Source organism: Hevea brasiliensis, chromosome 9 (genome assembly GCF_030052815.1).
Source record: "Hevea brasiliensis isolate MT/VB/25A 57/8 chromosome 9, ASM3005281v1, whole genome shotgun sequence".
NCBI classification, from domain to species: Eukaryota; Viridiplantae; Streptophyta; class Magnoliopsida; order Malpighiales; family Euphorbiaceae; genus Hevea; species Hevea brasiliensis.
Genome location: NC_079501.1, coordinates 12,603,672 through 12,621,582, shown reverse-complemented (window position 1 = coordinate 12,621,582; position 17,911 = coordinate 12,603,672). Strand labels below are relative to the sequence as shown.

The following is a 17,911-nucleotide window of genomic DNA, read 5'->3' as shown; positions in this document are numbered from 1 at the left end:
AGAGCAATATATTAGAGCAATATATTGATAGATATTGAAATATGAAATCTATATATGCAAAATTAATAATCTAATCAACAATATAAATATTCAACTAAATTTGCGGCAAATTGAAATAAGCAAATTGAAATATGGCAATATTTAAAATGGCATGCAGTTAAATTCGATTAGAAATTAACAATGATAAAATGGTGATTCTGGAGTTTGGGAATTCATATTCAAGCTATTTTAGGATTTTTAAATTAGTTATTCAATCTTATGGAATTTTCGGGTTTTAAGGAGATTAATACTTAAATCACTTGAATACTCTTTCGAGTGAGACAAAGAGTGCCTTAATCAATCTAATCCTACTTTCGTGGAGTTAAAATTTATCAAGACCCTTTAAGTTCCTTAATTAATCTGTAAATCCTCTTAATCCTTAGTTTATTTCTAGATTTAAGTTAATTAAGTCAAATTTCTTGATTATCTATCACAAGATTTTCTCCTTTCGGTGCTTTAACCATGGATTAAGAACAATACTTAATGGGATCTTACGCTAAGTATATCATTGAGCACACAAGAAATGAATGAAACTCATTAAAACCACAAAATATGGATTACCCAATCAAAATCCACAAAATATCTCAAATATTACATCCCAACCCCAGAATCTAATGAAAACTACTCACTATCTATAATATTTACAAGAAATTATGAGTTAATATGGAAATAAAACTTGAGTCTATGCTAAGAACTAAGAAACCCAATATAAAAAAGGTAGGATATAGGAAAGAAAAGAAGAAGAAGCCAAATCTGATCCAGAAAAGGGAAGTGGTGCCCCTTGCTCTGTTTTCTATTTTTTTTTCTGCCTCTCTCCACTTTCTTCTTTTTTTCCTCTCTTTTTGAAATGGGATAAGGACCTATTTATATCTTTCTAACAAGTAGCCCTAAAATAGTATGTTTGAGGTGAAGTTCACGTGAGGGAATCTTCTGCCAACTCATTATAAAGAGTTGCATAGGTTGTGCAAGTTTCTTATGCAAATTTCATGCAAAATTGGTGGTTCCAGGTGCTTCCCGTGATGTTGCATAAGCTACGCAGGTTGGTTGTACAGTTTTTTCAAGCTTTGGAGTCTTCTATGAAACTGCATAAGTTATGTAGGCCCTTATGCAGTTTTCGGCATGTTTAGGGCTCTCTGCGTGAAGCTGCATAAGCAAGGAGTAAGTCTGCATAAGTCATGCAGTGACTTATGTAGGTTTCGGCAGGTTTGGAAAATTGCTTCTTCTCCCTGTGCAGAACTGCACAACTTATGCGGCAAGTTATGCACATTTCGGTCACTTTGCATTCTTTAACTTTCAAGCTTTGTTTTTGACATCTTTGGCTATAGGAATCACTCTTCACTGGCATAATTTCTTTTTAGTCCCTCAAAAATACTATTTTACCTACAAAACAAAGCAAAAATTACAATTTAATCCAAAAATTGACAATCATGAAAAACTATCTAAATAACTAATAAAATTAGCTAAAAGTGACTAACAAATAAATAAAATGGCCATGAAATTAAACCTAAATGACTATGCAAAATGCATGTATCAAATACTCCCAAACTCAAATCTTTGCTTGTCCTCAAGCGAACTTTAAAATATAATGCAATTTTTTAGGGGTGCCTTGTCCAAAGAGCTATGAAAATCACCTATTAAAGTAACTTAACATACCTTTAGCCATACCAACAATCCATATACCCATCCTTCAAGATGCAAAGAATCTAATGCTTATCCAAGCTTTCACCGCTTAGCCATCAAGTCAATTATCATCAAAAATTCCCAAACCAATCAATCAAAAGAGAAAGTCATGCTCAAAAGGAATTCTAGAACAATTAATAGCCAAAGTGTCTCTATATAGAATGATGGAATTTAATGAGTGAATGAATAAATTTCCAATCCCATAGGTAAACTCCCTACTCCTATCTCCACTAATGTAGCAAGTACTATCAAGAGATCAAATGTCTTTTTAGGAATGTAATGGGGCTATAGGATTCAAAATGAGATTAAGAAGGAAAAGGGTAAAAGGAATTCAAATCATGAGAATATTTTCAATCTTAAAAATATAAGGTACACTTATATATATATATATATATATATATATATATATATATATATATAAAGAGGAGAGAGATACACAATGAGAATTTTTTCAAGTGCTAGAATATTTTACAAAATACATAAAATGGAGGGACACTTTGATACTTTAAACTTGTATCTTATATTTTCTCTTGATGAATGTCCCTAAAAATGTCACCCCAAACTCATTTTCTTTAATTACTTTGGGTGGATTTCTTTCAATTTGAATGACAATAGTGAAAAGCACATATACTAGCACTTTTACAAGATTACAAGCATTTCTTCTCTCTTTCATTATTATATATTTTTCTCTTTTTTTTTTTTGAATAAAAAGTGTACCTAATATTATAAATAATTATTCTCATGAAAAGGGTTGGAGTGTTTGGTTTATTGACTAGGTAGCAATAAGGGTTTTAATTACAAGGGCTCAAAGGGATTTACAAGAGTTAGTTGTAATAAAGGGAAGGTTAAAAGTTTAAAATAAAAGGTTTGCAATCAAATAATGCCTAATCATCTCCCTTTTCAAGTACAAGCTAGTATTTCGCCTTGAAAGGTTTAGAAAATTTATTCTAGGATTGGTAAGACATCACTTGACTACCTTTTATCCAATAACTCCCTCTAAACACTCTAATCTCTAGAGGACTAGTTGGGTGGCTTTTGGCTAAGAAGATATAGGCAAGGGATAAACACTTCAAAACTTTGCATCTCTTAGGAAACTTTCAATCCACAAACCCAACTTAAGGTAAGTCAAATCACTCTCATAGGCAACTTCTCATTACTCAAGGGATTTGACAAAAGATTTTATTTATTTCATGATGCATGATTCCTAAAAATGAGCAATGCATTAACTAAATAGAAGAAATCTATTTGTATGCAATGTGTGCAATTTCTAAGTGATGTATAATGTGTATGTGAATGTATTATGTATATGTATGTATAGATGTGTATGTAAAATATCTACAATATATATATATATATATATATATATATATATATATATATATATATATATATATATATATATATATAAATGGAATGGGATGAGATGTTCCTATACTCAAAATGCGAAAAATGCAGCAAAAATCAAAATGCACACCCCCAAACTCAAAATTGGACACTGTCCTCAATGTCTAAGGCAGTGCAGCATGAAAACTCAAAGTAAAGAGGAATAGTTAAATTTAAAAGCAAAAAGAAAGAGTTACCTGGTATAGAGCAGTATTTTAGCATCTAAAATGTGAATTTAAAAGATGATGGTGATGGATAAGGAAGCTACACAGGTTATGTAGAATAAATGCTTTGCAGAACATGTGCATACGAGAGTGCATAAGCTGTGCAGTATGGCATGAGTTGCATAAGGGACTGCACAGGCTATGCAGAACATTTGCATAAGGAGTTTCACAGCCTGTGCAGTATATTGAAAAGCTGCAGCATAATGATATATCAAGGAAAAACTTGAAAACACCAGCAGAGGTATGTAAATATATACAATGTATTGATAAGTATGCATAAAGGGGCAGCAAAGGCAATGAGAAGCAATGAAAAACTAATGGAATAGCCATCCAATTGTATTTCAAGAAAACAGAATTCAAGACAGACTAAAATTATTCCAACACATCTAAAAAGAAAAGCTCCTAGAAGTTGAACAAGAGCAAGATAAAAACTAATTTATTTCTATGGTCTCGCCCTTGTCCAAAGGTGCTGCTAGAGGACTGGATGGAGCTAGCTGCTGCTGAAGGGGTGGTTCTGGAGGAGGTGATGGAGGTGGAGATGGCATACCCAGAAAAGCCATGAGCTGCTTCATCATCTCTTTCAACTCTTTCTGCTTGTTTCTGGTCTCCATAACAAGATCAAAGAGTTGATCATGACGATCCTTAAGGGTATCAAGACCAGATTCAAGCTTCCTATCCACAAAATATACATCATCACTAAGCCTCTCAAGATAAGTGAATAAGGCTTTAGTGTTGAAGAGAGGAGGTGCTATGGAGGAAGAGGGTCCAGCTGCAGATGGTGTTGGCTGTGCAGATTCTGCTGGGGTATCCTGTGCAGATTGAGTAGGTGGTGCAGGTTCAGCAGAAGGCTGTTGGACTGTTAGTGCAGATTGTGCCTCTGGTTGTGCAGATGGTCCTGTATCTGCTACTGGTTGTGCAGTGTCAGATGGTGGCAAACTGAATCCAGTCTTGTATAAGTGAGAAGCATTAAAATATAGAGTGTCTGAAAGTGCTGGTAGAGGATGCTCTTCCGGATCAAAGCCAAAATGTTTAGCTATAACAGTTATGAGCCCACCCATGACTATATCACCTACAGATTTGGTAGCAGTGTGTAACACATGTTCACAAAAGAAGTAACCAGGAGATATTTTGACTTTGTGAAAAGCACACCATAGCATGAACAAGTCAGATTTTTCAACAGCACTAAAACTAGTCCCTTGGCCCAAGATAGTGCAAGTAATAAGCTTATGGATAAATCGAAGTGTTGGGTCTATTATTTGGGAGGTCTTGGATCTACCAGCATAAAAACCCTGAGATTGGTTGGTAATATTTCTCCAAAACAGAACAGCATTCTAAACACCTTTATTTGCTACCTCTATGCCTGTATATGGGACCCTAAACAATCCATCAATAGCAAACCCAAAGATACTATGAAATTGGTCTAATGATAGCTCTCTATTTTGTCCCAAGCACCTAAACTTCATAGTTGGCTTGTAATCTATCTCATGTAATTTCAAATTAGCAGAAAATGAGGAAATAAATTTCAAAACTAGGGCTGGATAAACTAATTATTATTTATGCACAAATTCCATCTAACCTAGACCATCAAGGTAAGCAACAACATTATCAAATAAACCAACAGATTAGAGGGCATATGCAGAAATGTACCTAGTGGGTAGCACTTTTTTGTCCTTTAGCCTCTTAAAAGTTGTCTTATGGGTTGGATCAAGAAGAGGCCAAGGTAATTTGGATACTTGTGTTACCGCTGCTGAAGGTTGCTTCTTGCTAGAGGAGGGAGATTTGGCTTGTGGGGTAGAGGTAGAAGCATCGACCCCTTGTCGTGTGGAAGCAGAAGTTCTGGGGTTTTTGGATATAGGCTCAGAAAGTGGAGTAGCAGGTGGGTCCTTGCGTTTTGCGGGAGGTGGTGCAGATGCCATGGGTGGAGTTGATTTAGACTGGATTCTCCTTTTATAGGTGGATGTAGGAGGAGGTGGAGGGGTTTATTGTGGAGGAGAATCGAGATTGGGGGCTTGCATAGCGAGGGGTGTGACTTAGAGAGGAGAGCCTTAAGGGGAAAGGGGAGGCATTTCCATAGTAGTGGTGGTCGATGATGGTAGGAATGGAGGAGGGAAGAAGAAAATAAAAGAGATAGAGGGAAAGTTAGGGTATCGATCAACAAAATGGTAGGGGGGGTGAGGGATTGATCTCGAGAAAAATGAGAAGGAGGGTGATTATAAACAGTAATGACGGGAAGTGGGAGTTGGAAAAGTGGTTTGTGCAAAAATTTTGATTTGCACAGGATGTGCGAATTTCTGCATAAGAGAAAAATGGGTGTACATAACTTATGCAGGTGCTTATGTAAGTTTCGACAAGAATGGGGATTCTGAAAAGTTAGTTGTGCAAAAGTGCATAACTTATGCAAGTTTTAGTAGAAAAGAAATCCTAGTAAATTTGATTATGCAATAGTGCATAAGCTTGCACTTGGTTATGCGGAATTCGGCTGAAATGAAAATTTTAGGATTTGAAGTTATGCAAGAGTGCATAAGTTATGCATACACTTATGCAAGTTTCGGCAGAAATGGAAATGGCAAAAATTATGGCGGTGCAGAATTTCATAAGTTATGCACGCCCTTATGCAGATTTCGGCAAGAAATGAAAAATTTAGTTATGTAGGATTGCATAAGTTATGCAAGAGCTTATGCAAGTTTCGGCAAGAATGAAAATTAAGGCAAAGTGAGACCCGAAAGCTACATAAGTTATGCAGTTACTTATGCACATTTCAACAAGATTCAGATTACAATAAAAAATGCTTTGCAATTTTGAAAAATACATGACAATGAAGAAATGTAACCCTGTGAAGCATAAACCATGAGAAATTATCATAAAAAACACATCAATGTATGCAGAATCCATCACAATTGCACCATACAAGCTTGTAGAAGTAAGTTCTGCATAAAAGACATTTGTGAATTATGCCATTTCAATTCAAACCCTGCGAATTAACATTCTAGCGCATTAAAGCTCAATAAAAATCTGCACAAAGTTGCATAAGACTTTTTGGGGTGAAGCTATTCTTACTGCTGTCTACTTAATAAATCGTATTCCTTCTTCGATTCTCCAATGGAAATCTCCTTTTGAAATGTTACATAATCGACCACCTGAGTATCATCACCTTCGTGTTTTTGGTTGCCTGTATTTTGCCACTAATACTAAACCTCACAAAAATAAAATTGATCCTAGGGCAATCAAATGTTTATTTGTTGGATATGCATCTGGTCATAAAGTATACAAAGTTTATGATCTTCATTCTCACCATATTTTTATTTCTAGGGACATTGTTTTTCACGAGTCAATTTTTCCATTCCAGTCACGTCCTATCTATATTCCCTCTTCTGTATCGTTACACCTTGTTCCCATTACCACATCTACTCCTCTTGAGTCTTCATCTGCTGTCTCTTCTCCCCCTATTCAACTCGAACTTGTTGTTTTTGATTCATCACCTATTATTTCTCCTATTCCTCAACTTCGCCGTAGTACTAGAGTTACCTTTCGTCCCGCATGGCTCCAAGATTTTGTTGCCCAAATTTCTATCGATGCTCCATTGTCCATAGCTATATCCGACAGTAACTCTGGTCCTGCAGGCATGGTTTTTCCCTTTAATCATTGTCTTTCTGCCCCTTCTTTTAACCCTTCATATGTGGCTTTTATGTCCAATATATTGGCTATTAAGGAACCATGCTCTTACCATCAAGCTAAGGATGATCCAAGGTGGGTTCATGCTATGAATCAAGAATTGGAGGCCCTTGAGCACAATCAAACTTAGCAGCTTACTGCTCTTCCTATGGGCAAGAAACCTATTGCCTCCAAATGGGTTTATCGTGTGAAATACAAGCAAGATGGTTTTGTTGATCACTTTAAAGCTAGACTTGTCGCTAAAGGGTACAACCAAGTTGTTGGCATAGATTATGTTGAAAGTTTTTCACTAGTGGCTAAGGTGGTTACCATCCAAATGTTTCTTGCTATTGCTTCTGCTAAGAATTGGCCCATTCACCAAATTGATATAAACAATGCTTATCTACATGGGTTTATCGATGAGGACTTGTACATGCTTCCTCCAGCAGGATATACTAAAGCCAAGGATGGGCAGGTTTGTAAACTCATCAAGTCTCTGTATGGCTTGAAGCAAGCCAGACGTTAGTGGAACAAACAATTCACTAGCAAGTTGAAAGACTATGGATTTATTCAATCTCCATCTGATCATTGTCTTTTTACTAAAAATGTTAAGGATGATTTTCAGGCATTACTGGTATATGTAGATCACGTCCTTATCACTGGAACTTCTGAATCCTCAATCATTGCTACTAAACACTTCCTTGATTCTGAGTTTACTATAAAAGATTGTGACACCCCTTACCCGTCTACAGTGTAGCCGAGTAAGATATGTCATACAGTGTACCAGAACACCATATTTTTATCTCAATTATTTTTATCATTCCTTAATTTATTTCTTTATGGTGATGAAATATAATTTGTGACATTTGACTCATTTAAGTCATTTATTGAAATTATAAATTGATTTGAGGTTTCGAAAATTTTATAGAATATCCAGCAGAGTACCGACTAAAAATGGATAAAACAGTTCTTCGGAACCTGTGAAAAACACTTTCAATACATTTTCAATCATTCTCAAACTCCATTATATCAACATAATCTCAATATTTCTCAACCATTTCTCAGAAATTCTTCTATTTTTCATTCATTAACTTCACATGATAATCATGTATAAATAATAAATAAATACTCAATTTTCATTTATAAACAAAAATTACAAATATTTGCATTAATACCAAAATATATTACATGAGTTTCAACTATACATGAGAAAATAAAAATTTAATTACAAAATACCAAAATAGAACCTAGTGTCCTACCAATGCACTGAAGTCTGTGAGGTGACATGGACACTATGTAGAACTGTGAATGGCCTCACCCAGTCTGTGGTCTACTGGGCTCTCTGTCAGTCTTTCCAGAACCTCCGCGTGGCAAAAAGCAACGCGCTAAGCAATAATGCTTAGTGGTGCCAATAATAAAATAAAAAGAACTAAAAGAAAATAAATATGCAATATATATTTCTTGATGTCTCATGCAGATAAATTTTTTATAATTATTCGTAGTCTATTTATTTGACACTTGTTATATCAATTATTTCATTAAATTTATCAACTTGTATTCTTGATTGCCCAAGTAACCTATACTGAATGACTGGACTGGATAAATGAGTAAACTGGCACTGGGTACCAAGTATCTCGGGCTGTCACACCATCGGTCACATATGTATCTCCCAGTGTGCAACAGAATAGCTAATAAGCCGTAATAAATATTGGGCACAAGGCCAAGTATCACACTAATATCAGAATGGCTAAAAGCCATAAAATCACAAAATGGCATAATGCCATGTGCAGTACTGCTAACTGAACCCTATTGACATGCCAACCTATCCAAACCAATCTTACTAGGTGTACTAGGGCACATTACAAAGTTATTGATTAATTTTTATGTTTTACATATAAGGTTACTATTTATTTTACTATTTAGGTCAAATTATTGACTTTTCAATGCATAATAGTTACATGAGTCCTAATCTCATAAATTTTTCACATTTTGGTTCCCAAAAGTATTGGCATTAGTTGTCAATTCATACTTCTAACCAATGGAGAATAAATCAAAATTTCAGTTTTTGAGAGCTAGAGTTTACAGTTCTATTAGACCATTCTACAGTGAGAATTTTGCCAAGTGTTCTCAATCAAAGTTGTTCTTTATTATGTCTAGTTACATTTCACTTTTTGAATCACCCCATTTGGAGTTTTTTAGCTCAAGTTATGGCTATTTCACCATAACTGGTTGGATTGCCTTTACCCAGAATTTCTGGGCAATTTTTGGATATTGGCAATTTTTGTACACTGATTGCAGGTGAGTTTTTGGATAGGTTATGGTCAAAATTTGGGTCTGTTTTCTTCATAAAAGTTATAGGGCTATATCTTAGCTTTCTATCGGTATACAATTCAGGTCAATTGGACCTTTCTACACTGAGTTATGACCAAACAAATGAACACTGTTCATTTGGTCATTTTTCAGGGATAGCATATTGGTCGCCGGGATTAGGTCAATTTTTAAGGCCACTTAGTTAGTTTTTTGGGTAGGGCATTATGTATCTAGTTTTACCTCCAATTAGCCTTACACCAATTGGAGTTACACAAGTTCAGTTAAGGCTCTCCAAACACACTGGACTCCAAGAGTCCAGAATGTAGCACACAAGGCAGCCTAACCTTTCCAACATTCAATGACTCAATTCACTTCATATTAAGTTTAAAACTTACCAAATGGTCACTAATTGATCATTAAAATGTTCCTACACCATTATAGGAGCAGAACTTCAATTTGCTCAAAATCCTAAGTTCTCAATTTCTCTACTCTTCCATTATCTTACAACTCAATGTGCTAAGTGTTAAGTTCATATCAAGGGTAGCTTATATACTCATTTAATCCAAAGAAATCATCAAAATCCTAATAAGTCCATCGCTGCCAAAAATGGGGTGACACTTTAACATGTTTATTTTTTTATGGATTTTCACATATCCTAGTTCAATTTATCATTCTAACAAGAAATTTAAAGGAAAGAGAAAAGGAATTGGACACTAACTTTGTCAGAGCTAACTCTCAAGTTTGCAAAACCTTCCTTTTCCTTCTTCTTTTTGCTGGCTAGAGAGAGTTTAAGGGGTGAGGAAGAGGTTTTGTAAAGCAAGCTTAAAATTTTAGGGTGGTTTATCAAGAATTTCTAGTGAGAAGTTTGATCAACCATGGTGAGAGGAGTGAGAGGAAGAAGCCGACTGAAATGGGAAGATAAGATGCAAAATTTTGTTTTCATTTTTACCTCAATTCATTTGTGTTTATCTCTTTTTAATTGGCTTGTCCATTTTCCATTGGTTAGAATTTATAATTTGTTTAAAATTTTCTTTTATGCATTATGACATAATTGCTTATGTAATAATTCAATTTACATTTTATTTTCTTTTCTCATTTTTTTTACTCATTTTTAATTATTTTCTCACAAATATTAATTCATATTTTATGTCATAATAATTATTTAGTTAACTGGATAAGTTGGCAAAAAATCATCTCTGAAGAAGAAAAGATCAAAATGCCCTCTTTTTAGCTTAATAAGCTAAAATTGTCTGTACCAATTAAAAAATTTTTCTAAGCATTTTCTTGGCATTCTAATGCCATAGAAACCTCAATGACTCTTCTCTGGAGTCCCAAAAATTATTTCATGAATTTTCTCCCAAGTTTAGGGCTCCTAGCTGTGAAAACCGCAACTTCTCACTAGGTTACCCATCGCTAGGGCACCGGCTCATTTAACTTGGTTGTATTTTATTTCTAAAATTTTTCCTAAATTTTTCTTATTAATATTTGAGTTATTTATGATTTCTCACTCTAGTCTAAATATTTTTCCAGACGTTTTAGCTGTCCGGACTAACACCGGTCACCGGAACAGTGGAATGTACGGAATTGCATATGCCAAATATTTTCTTGGCACTGAGCTGGCTCGCTCACCTGATGGATTATTTCTGAGTTAGCGCAAGTATACTCTTGACATGCTTGAGGATGTTGGTCTCTCACATGTCAAACCTTTTCCATTCCCTGTGGCGAAGGGTCTTCAGCTCACAAATGATTCAGGTGATTTGTTACCTGAGCCAGAGCAGTATCATCAAATTGTTGGCAAGCTTCTTTACTTAAGTCTAACTCGTCTCGATATTACTTATTCTGTATAACAGCTAAGCCAATTTTTACAAACACCACGACTTCCTCATTGGAATGCTGTGGTTCAGCTTCTCAGATATTTGCAAGTTTGTCCCTCTAAGGGTGTTTTTTTTCCTGCTTCATCTTCTTTCCAACTTACAGCATATTGTGATGCTGATTGGGCTACTTGCCCAACAAGCCATCATTCCATCACGGGGTTTTGCATTTTCCTTGGTTCAGCTCTTATCTCTTGGAAATCGAAGAAGCAAACCACTGTTAGTCGTTCGTCTGCAGAGGCAGCATATCGTAGCATGGCTAGCACAGCATGCGAGCTCAAATGGATCTCATTTCTACTTGCTGATTTTCGGATTCCATTACAGAGTCCCATCCCCTTATATTGCGATAATCAGGCAGCTATTCACATCAGCACTAATCTGACTTTCCATGAACGAACAAAACATATCGATATTGACTGCCACGTTGTTCGTGATCATATTAACAGTGGCTTTCTCAAAACTATTCATACTCCATCTCGGCTTCAGCTCGCTGATGTTTTTACCAAGCCTCTTTCAGCTGCTACTTTCACTTTTCTCTTGTCCAAGCTGGGCCTGGTTGCCTTTAACCAGTCCTCAGCTTGAGGGGGGGATGAAGCATGATGTAAATTATGTAGCTTGATGAAATAGGCACCAAAATTTGTTATTCAGCTGGCAATAGCTCATTATTAGTTCAAGTAGTTTCTAGAATAGTTTTAGTTTTGTATGTAAACGCTGGCAAGCTGTCATTTTCTGGTGTGCAAATGCAGAAGGCATTTTCTACAAGGCATTTTTTGTTCTCTGTTTACCCCTGTTTCAAATTTATCTCCATTCCTTTGTTTGGACATCAAGTAAAAGAGAAAAAGGAAAAGAAATAAGAAGAAATGAGGAGAAATAGAATTTCTTCTCTCATTTGTAATTAACTCATACAATTTATCTTTAAATTAGTAGGAAATCAAGAGAAATGGAAAGAAATTTATAGTAATATACTAAAATGTCCTTTTACAATATAATAGATATAAGAAAGAAAAGAAAGAAAATAATATAATAGTTATTTCATCTCTTTCCTTTTAAAGGAGAAATTACATTTCTTTCCAATTCTAATAATCTATCCAAAAAATAGAAAGTAAATTAAATTTCTTTTTTTTTTCTCTTCATTTCTCTTGTTTAATTTCTCTCTAATTCCCTTGCACAATTAAGGATCCAAACATATAATAAGAATATGAATCTTTAGTTTCACTTTCTTGCCTCCAAGCTTTCTCATATTTAGGGGGTGTTTGATTCACCTGTTGCATGCAGCTAATAGCTGATAGACATCCAAACAGGTGAACTAGAGTGTTTGGCAAGCATAAAAAAATAAAGCTAATTACTGATGGGCAACTGATATGGTACCCATCAGCTGCAGTTTGTATCAGCTCTATTTTTAGAGCTGTTTCTCATCAATTGATAGCTGATTTGGTTTTATTTTATATTTTGATCATATTATCCTTTTTTATTTAACTTAAAAAATTAATATTATTAATACTTTTATCTTTTTTATTTATAATTTCAACTTTGTTAAAATATTTTTTTATTCATAATATAAAATATAAAATATTTATTTATATCTAAATACTTAAAATTAATTATAAATTTTTTTATTAACAATAATAATTACTTTATTATTTTATCTATATTTTTAAAGTTATTTAATTTTTTTTAAATAATTATTTTCTAATTTCAATAATAAAATAAATGATATTATATGATAGATTAATAATTATATTTATTTTAATAATATAATAAATGATATAATATATTAATTTAATAATTATATATTTAATTTAATAATAAAATAAAAAAATATAATATAATAAATTTATAATTTTATATTTATTTAAATAATAAAATAAATTATATGATATATACCCTTATTAGTCATTTCACATATTAACAGTAACATATAAATATAGTTTTACCAAATACTTAACATAAATCAACTATCAATTATAAGCTAACATTCAACGGTTAAACCAAACAGGCCCAAATAGGCCCTTACTCAAGTACTTGATAAGAACTAAAACGGTAAAAGTCAAACGAAAATTAAAAATATTAAGGCAAGTGGCATGCATTTCTAGTCTCTCTGATTAATTCCAACATTGAAGTAGCCACTATAGTACTACTACTGCATAAATTTATCATACAAGGATATTACTACGACCCACTGCAAACACTAGTTCACATTAATTCTAAGTAGCTTTCCAAGTTTATATGAATAATAAGCATCAACACAAGCATACTTCACTTGAGCAGGAGTAAGGTACTTAGCATCCCAGTTACTCATAGTCACACACTTTGGCTTTTCCAATTCTTCCCCAATAATAGTCTCCACTAGAGTCTTCAATCCGGATCTCTTAAATTCATTGTGATCAAATGCTTGTGCAGCTAGACTTGCAATATCTGCTTCACAAGATGTCTCCAAGTCATAGTCCTTGTAAAGCTTCTTTGTGTCACCGGATATACGAACTCCAGTGTAGATGATGTTAGGATTACTGAGGGCGTTCCGGAGGGACCGAGGAATGCAGGTAGCTTGGTAAATTTGGAAGATGAGGCAGCTTTTGCTGATGCAGAGTTGGAGTATTCCCACCGGATTCTGGCTGCTGCCGCGTATGAAAGTTGGACGCCATTCTATGTCAAGGCCAACAATTTTCTGGTGATGGTGGCATGGAGCTTGAAGGTGGTCTTTGATCCACCTGTCTACCACAGTCCGTGAGGAGGTAACCGTGGCCTGGACAAGGCGGTGGTGGATGGTGACTAGGTATTTCTGGGTTTTACTGCTACAGCAAAGTTCTTCAATGGTGACCCCCATGTTTGATGTTTCAGAATTCACAGAACAAGGAAAGAGAGAGGGTAGAGGATAGTGAAGTTGAAGAGATTGGAAATGGAATATCCAATATAATGAATGGAAGAAAAGGTGTGTGTGAGGAGTGAGGACAATAGGACGTAATTAAAGTAGCAATAATGGAGCTAAGGAAAGCATCAGTTAAAAAATAAATAAATAAAAATGGAGCTAAGGGAAGCAGATGTTGACACTTCGTACGCACTAGTGGACAGCAGCAGATGTCGGCATTTGTATGCAAGCTACTTCTGAGGGAAGGAAGCAAAAGTTGCAAAATTATTTGAGAGAGGGCTCTTTTTCAACAACGGTTCACTCCATCACAGTGGATCCCATTCACTGGCTAGAGCTTGGCCTTTCCAAAGTCTGAGTTGGATTCAGTATCAAATCAAAATTGACTCGATTAAATTTGAGGCCAAAATTGATTAACCGGAATCATCTTAAGAACAATCTTAGTTTCTTCTTTCTTTGAACCTGAAATCATGAACTGAATTGAAATTGACCCGCCATTTTTATTTAAATCAACAAATTATTTCAATTGTTAGATTGACTTGATCTCAATCAAACCAAAGCTAAACTAGAACTAGAATTGCCTCGAAATTGAAATTATGGTTAACCAACTCCTCACTTCAGTTTAGATCTGGTTGAACCATGAATTAGAATCGACCCGTGGCCAGGCCAAACTAGAGCGCTCATGTGCATGTGCAGGATAAATTATAGTCATATGTGTGTGAGGAGCATCAAAATGCAACAGATCATCAATTCCAAGTTTCTCTAGTATTGTTAGAACTGTACTTGCAAGGTTTGATCACAAGATCTTGATGAAAATCACTTCGAAGTTCATGGATCTATAAAATTTCCCTTAGATGTAGTCTAGCCATGCCAGGAACCCTCATCAGAGAGGTGCATCAGTGAAATAACACTGAAAGCCCAACCATTGAAAGGCTAGATACTGTTGATGAACCTGGAACCATGAAAGTGAATATCTTAAGGAGATTAATCAACCTTTTCCTACCAGGAAGGACATGAGTATTGAAGGCAGAAAGGATTTGGCTTCCTATACTTTTGATTGTGTTGCTCTAAATCTGATTTTTCTTGTTAAAGTTGAAGAAGTATATTCTAAATTTGCAAATCAAGAACTTCTAATCATAAAACTGTTAGATCAACTTCTTTATAACTTTAGTTTTCTGATTTGAAATTGGATTTATGATTTTGCCTGCTCAAATCAGTCAATTCAATCATTAGTAATGATTTGCATAACTAACGCTAAAAGTAGATGTTGCTTAATTGATTATCAATAATAAATTAGAATCAACAGAAAATAAACCCACAGGAAAAATAGTGTAAAGAGTGATTTTTCACATTTAGTAGAATTGTTTTTGGTCTGTAACAAAATATATATGTATATATATTTACACTTAAACAGGCAATTCCTGCCTTAGAAAATTGTTTTTCTTAATTGGTTAATTCCATGTCAGCCTACACTTAAGCTCTACTCAAGCTAGAAGTGACATGAAGGAAGGGATCTTCTCTGCAAAGAATTGTTAAGCCAAACTCCTTTTCAGCTTTTCTTAACAAATCTTGAAACGAAGGCTCATTCAGATAGGATACTGGAACTACAAATCACTTCTTCTCAGTCTCTCCAATATATACTGCTAAGAAGCCTTTTGGCATATTCAAACATCCTGAAGCTGCTTTATTTGGAGCAAACAGACTGGCAAATAATTTGCTTAGCAAGATTACCATGAAAATGAATTGCCATAGTCTTCTTAGAAAAGAATCAAGAACAGGAACTTGGAGATTTTGGTTGCTTAAGAAAAAAAAAAAAAGGTTATGATAAGAGATTATGAAGACATGAGTTGATTGTGATTCAAAGCATGTAAGTATGTATATATACATGAAACACTATGCTGGAGATCCTCTAAAGTGCCTTAGTGGCCAGAAAACATTGGTTGTGATCTGTTTAAAGCAGACTCACGAGGTACCATATGCTCCATTCTTCCCTTTATAAACAAGCTTTGTCGGGATTCATGCATGCTCATTTATTTGCTTCTGTATATTGAGGAAACAATATGCCCTATAAGCACAGAGATAAACAATAAAAGACCAGATAAAGATGGGAAATCGTCTTGATTTAGATAGATTACTAAGCGACCACCCATAGCATGCTTGGGACAATGGGATACTCTTCTTGGGTTTTGGTAGCCTGGTAGGTATATATAGATGCGAAGGAAATCCTGAAAAATCTAATGTGTAATTAGCTGAACTATTTGCTGAGCTACGTCTGCTTGGGACATGGCTCATGATAGTATCTCATGGTTTCGTCTTCCAACTACTCAACTAGGGGCCTCAGGACTCTATTATATTTGTCTCCGCTTGTAACCAACTGCTTTATTTTAAGTTCTTATGATGATGGAAAAATAGACAAGCTAGGAATTGAAGATAGACTAAAAATTACAATTAAACCATTTACAAGGTCTACTTCCATGGCATTGGAACAACGACCATAGCAGAAAAGCAAATTAAAACAATTATCACGTAAACTAAAGAAAAAAAAAAATCAATTGTCACTCGATCAAACACACTCAATGACAAAACGCACCCAATAATAAAGTCAGAATGACCATACGGCATCCCATTGACAAACCCAGAAAAAAAAAATGGCATGTACATAAAACATGAAAGCAGCAAAAACATATATAACGATAAGAGCACGAAGGCGGACAAATCCCATGAGCGAAATTAATAGAGAAATTGACACAAAAGAAAACAAAAAATCAACAGGTCGAAAGTGAAACCCTAGAAAAATTCCCTGTGGTTAGGCGTAGTGAGTGAGTGTTATTGGAAAAGAGAAGAACAAGAAATTTCTGAAGATGGAATTGAATTTGAAAACTGAGAAAAGTAAAGGATTGGAAGCAAAGAAACACACTCTACAAAGACATGATTCACATAGAATTGCTTGGCCAAAGTATATCATTCCAAAGGTAACTAACAGCTTGTTTGAGAAAAAAAAAAAAAAAAAACTAAAACCTAGTTTCTGATATAAACAGAAAACATGCACTTCACATAAAGTAAAAATAAAGTCTACTTTTATTATTAAACAAAATAATTCTAAACATCTTTCGAATTCCTGAAATCGGATGATAATGCTCTAATTTCTTTAGAATTTTCCTAATTTTTTGCTCTGATGAAAAGAATGATTTCTACTACGGCTGATATTGATAAACCAGCATAGGTGTGAAATTTCTCTTTACTTATATAAATTGCAGTCTCCATCAATAGTCAGAAATATATTTGTCCTCGCCATATATAGAGAAAAGAGAACAATCAAACTCAGACTCTGTCTTCCATAGAACTCAATGCCATCCCCCTATTGTTCTCATAGGCATTCAAAGTAGGCATGTCTGCTGTATACTTGTCCTCACCATATATAGGGAAAAGTGAATAATCAAACTCAGGTTTAGCATCTTCCTTAGAACTCAAAACCATCCCACAGTTATTTTCATCCACCTTCAAATCAAGCATATCTGCTATATATTCGTCATCACCGTGTATGGATAAAAGATAATAATCAAACTCAGACTCAGTGTCTTCCTTAGTACTCAGTACCATCCCATCGTTATTTTTATCCACCTTCAAATTCAACGGCTGTCCACCATCCTCGCCATGAGCTGCTACAGACTTGCAAAGATGAGCAACATGCTCATCAAAAGTACAATAGTAATAATAATCATGATATTTGTTGACACCAATCTGGAGCTTCTCTTGATCACTGCCCAACTCTCCCATCTCATCAACCTTGTTGTTAGAAAAACAAGGCGTCGATTTCTGCTCTTTTTGATTGTCTTTGTCCCGGATAGGATAGTGATAATTACCAATTTTTAGCTGTTCTTGAAAGAAAC

General features: G+C 34.7%; 1 protein-coding gene across 1 annotated transcript; it reads right to left on the bottom strand.

Moving 5' to 3' along the window:
* Positions 1-13,346: 13,346 nt before the first annotated feature.
* On the bottom strand, positions 13,347-13,982 carry LOC110653287 (3'-5' exonuclease-like). The gene has a single exon (XM_021808843.2). It carries the CDS (start codon positions 13,980-13,982, stop codon positions 13,347-13,349), a length of 636 nt encoding a protein of 211 aa, XP_021664535.2.
* Between the last annotated feature and the right edge of the window lie 3,929 nt (positions 13,983-17,911).

Coding starts and splice junctions, on each gene's coding strand:
- LOC110653287 (XM_021808843.2), bottom strand. CDS start 13,982: ATGGGGGTCACCATTGAAGAACTTTGCTGTAGCAGTAAAACCCAGAAA.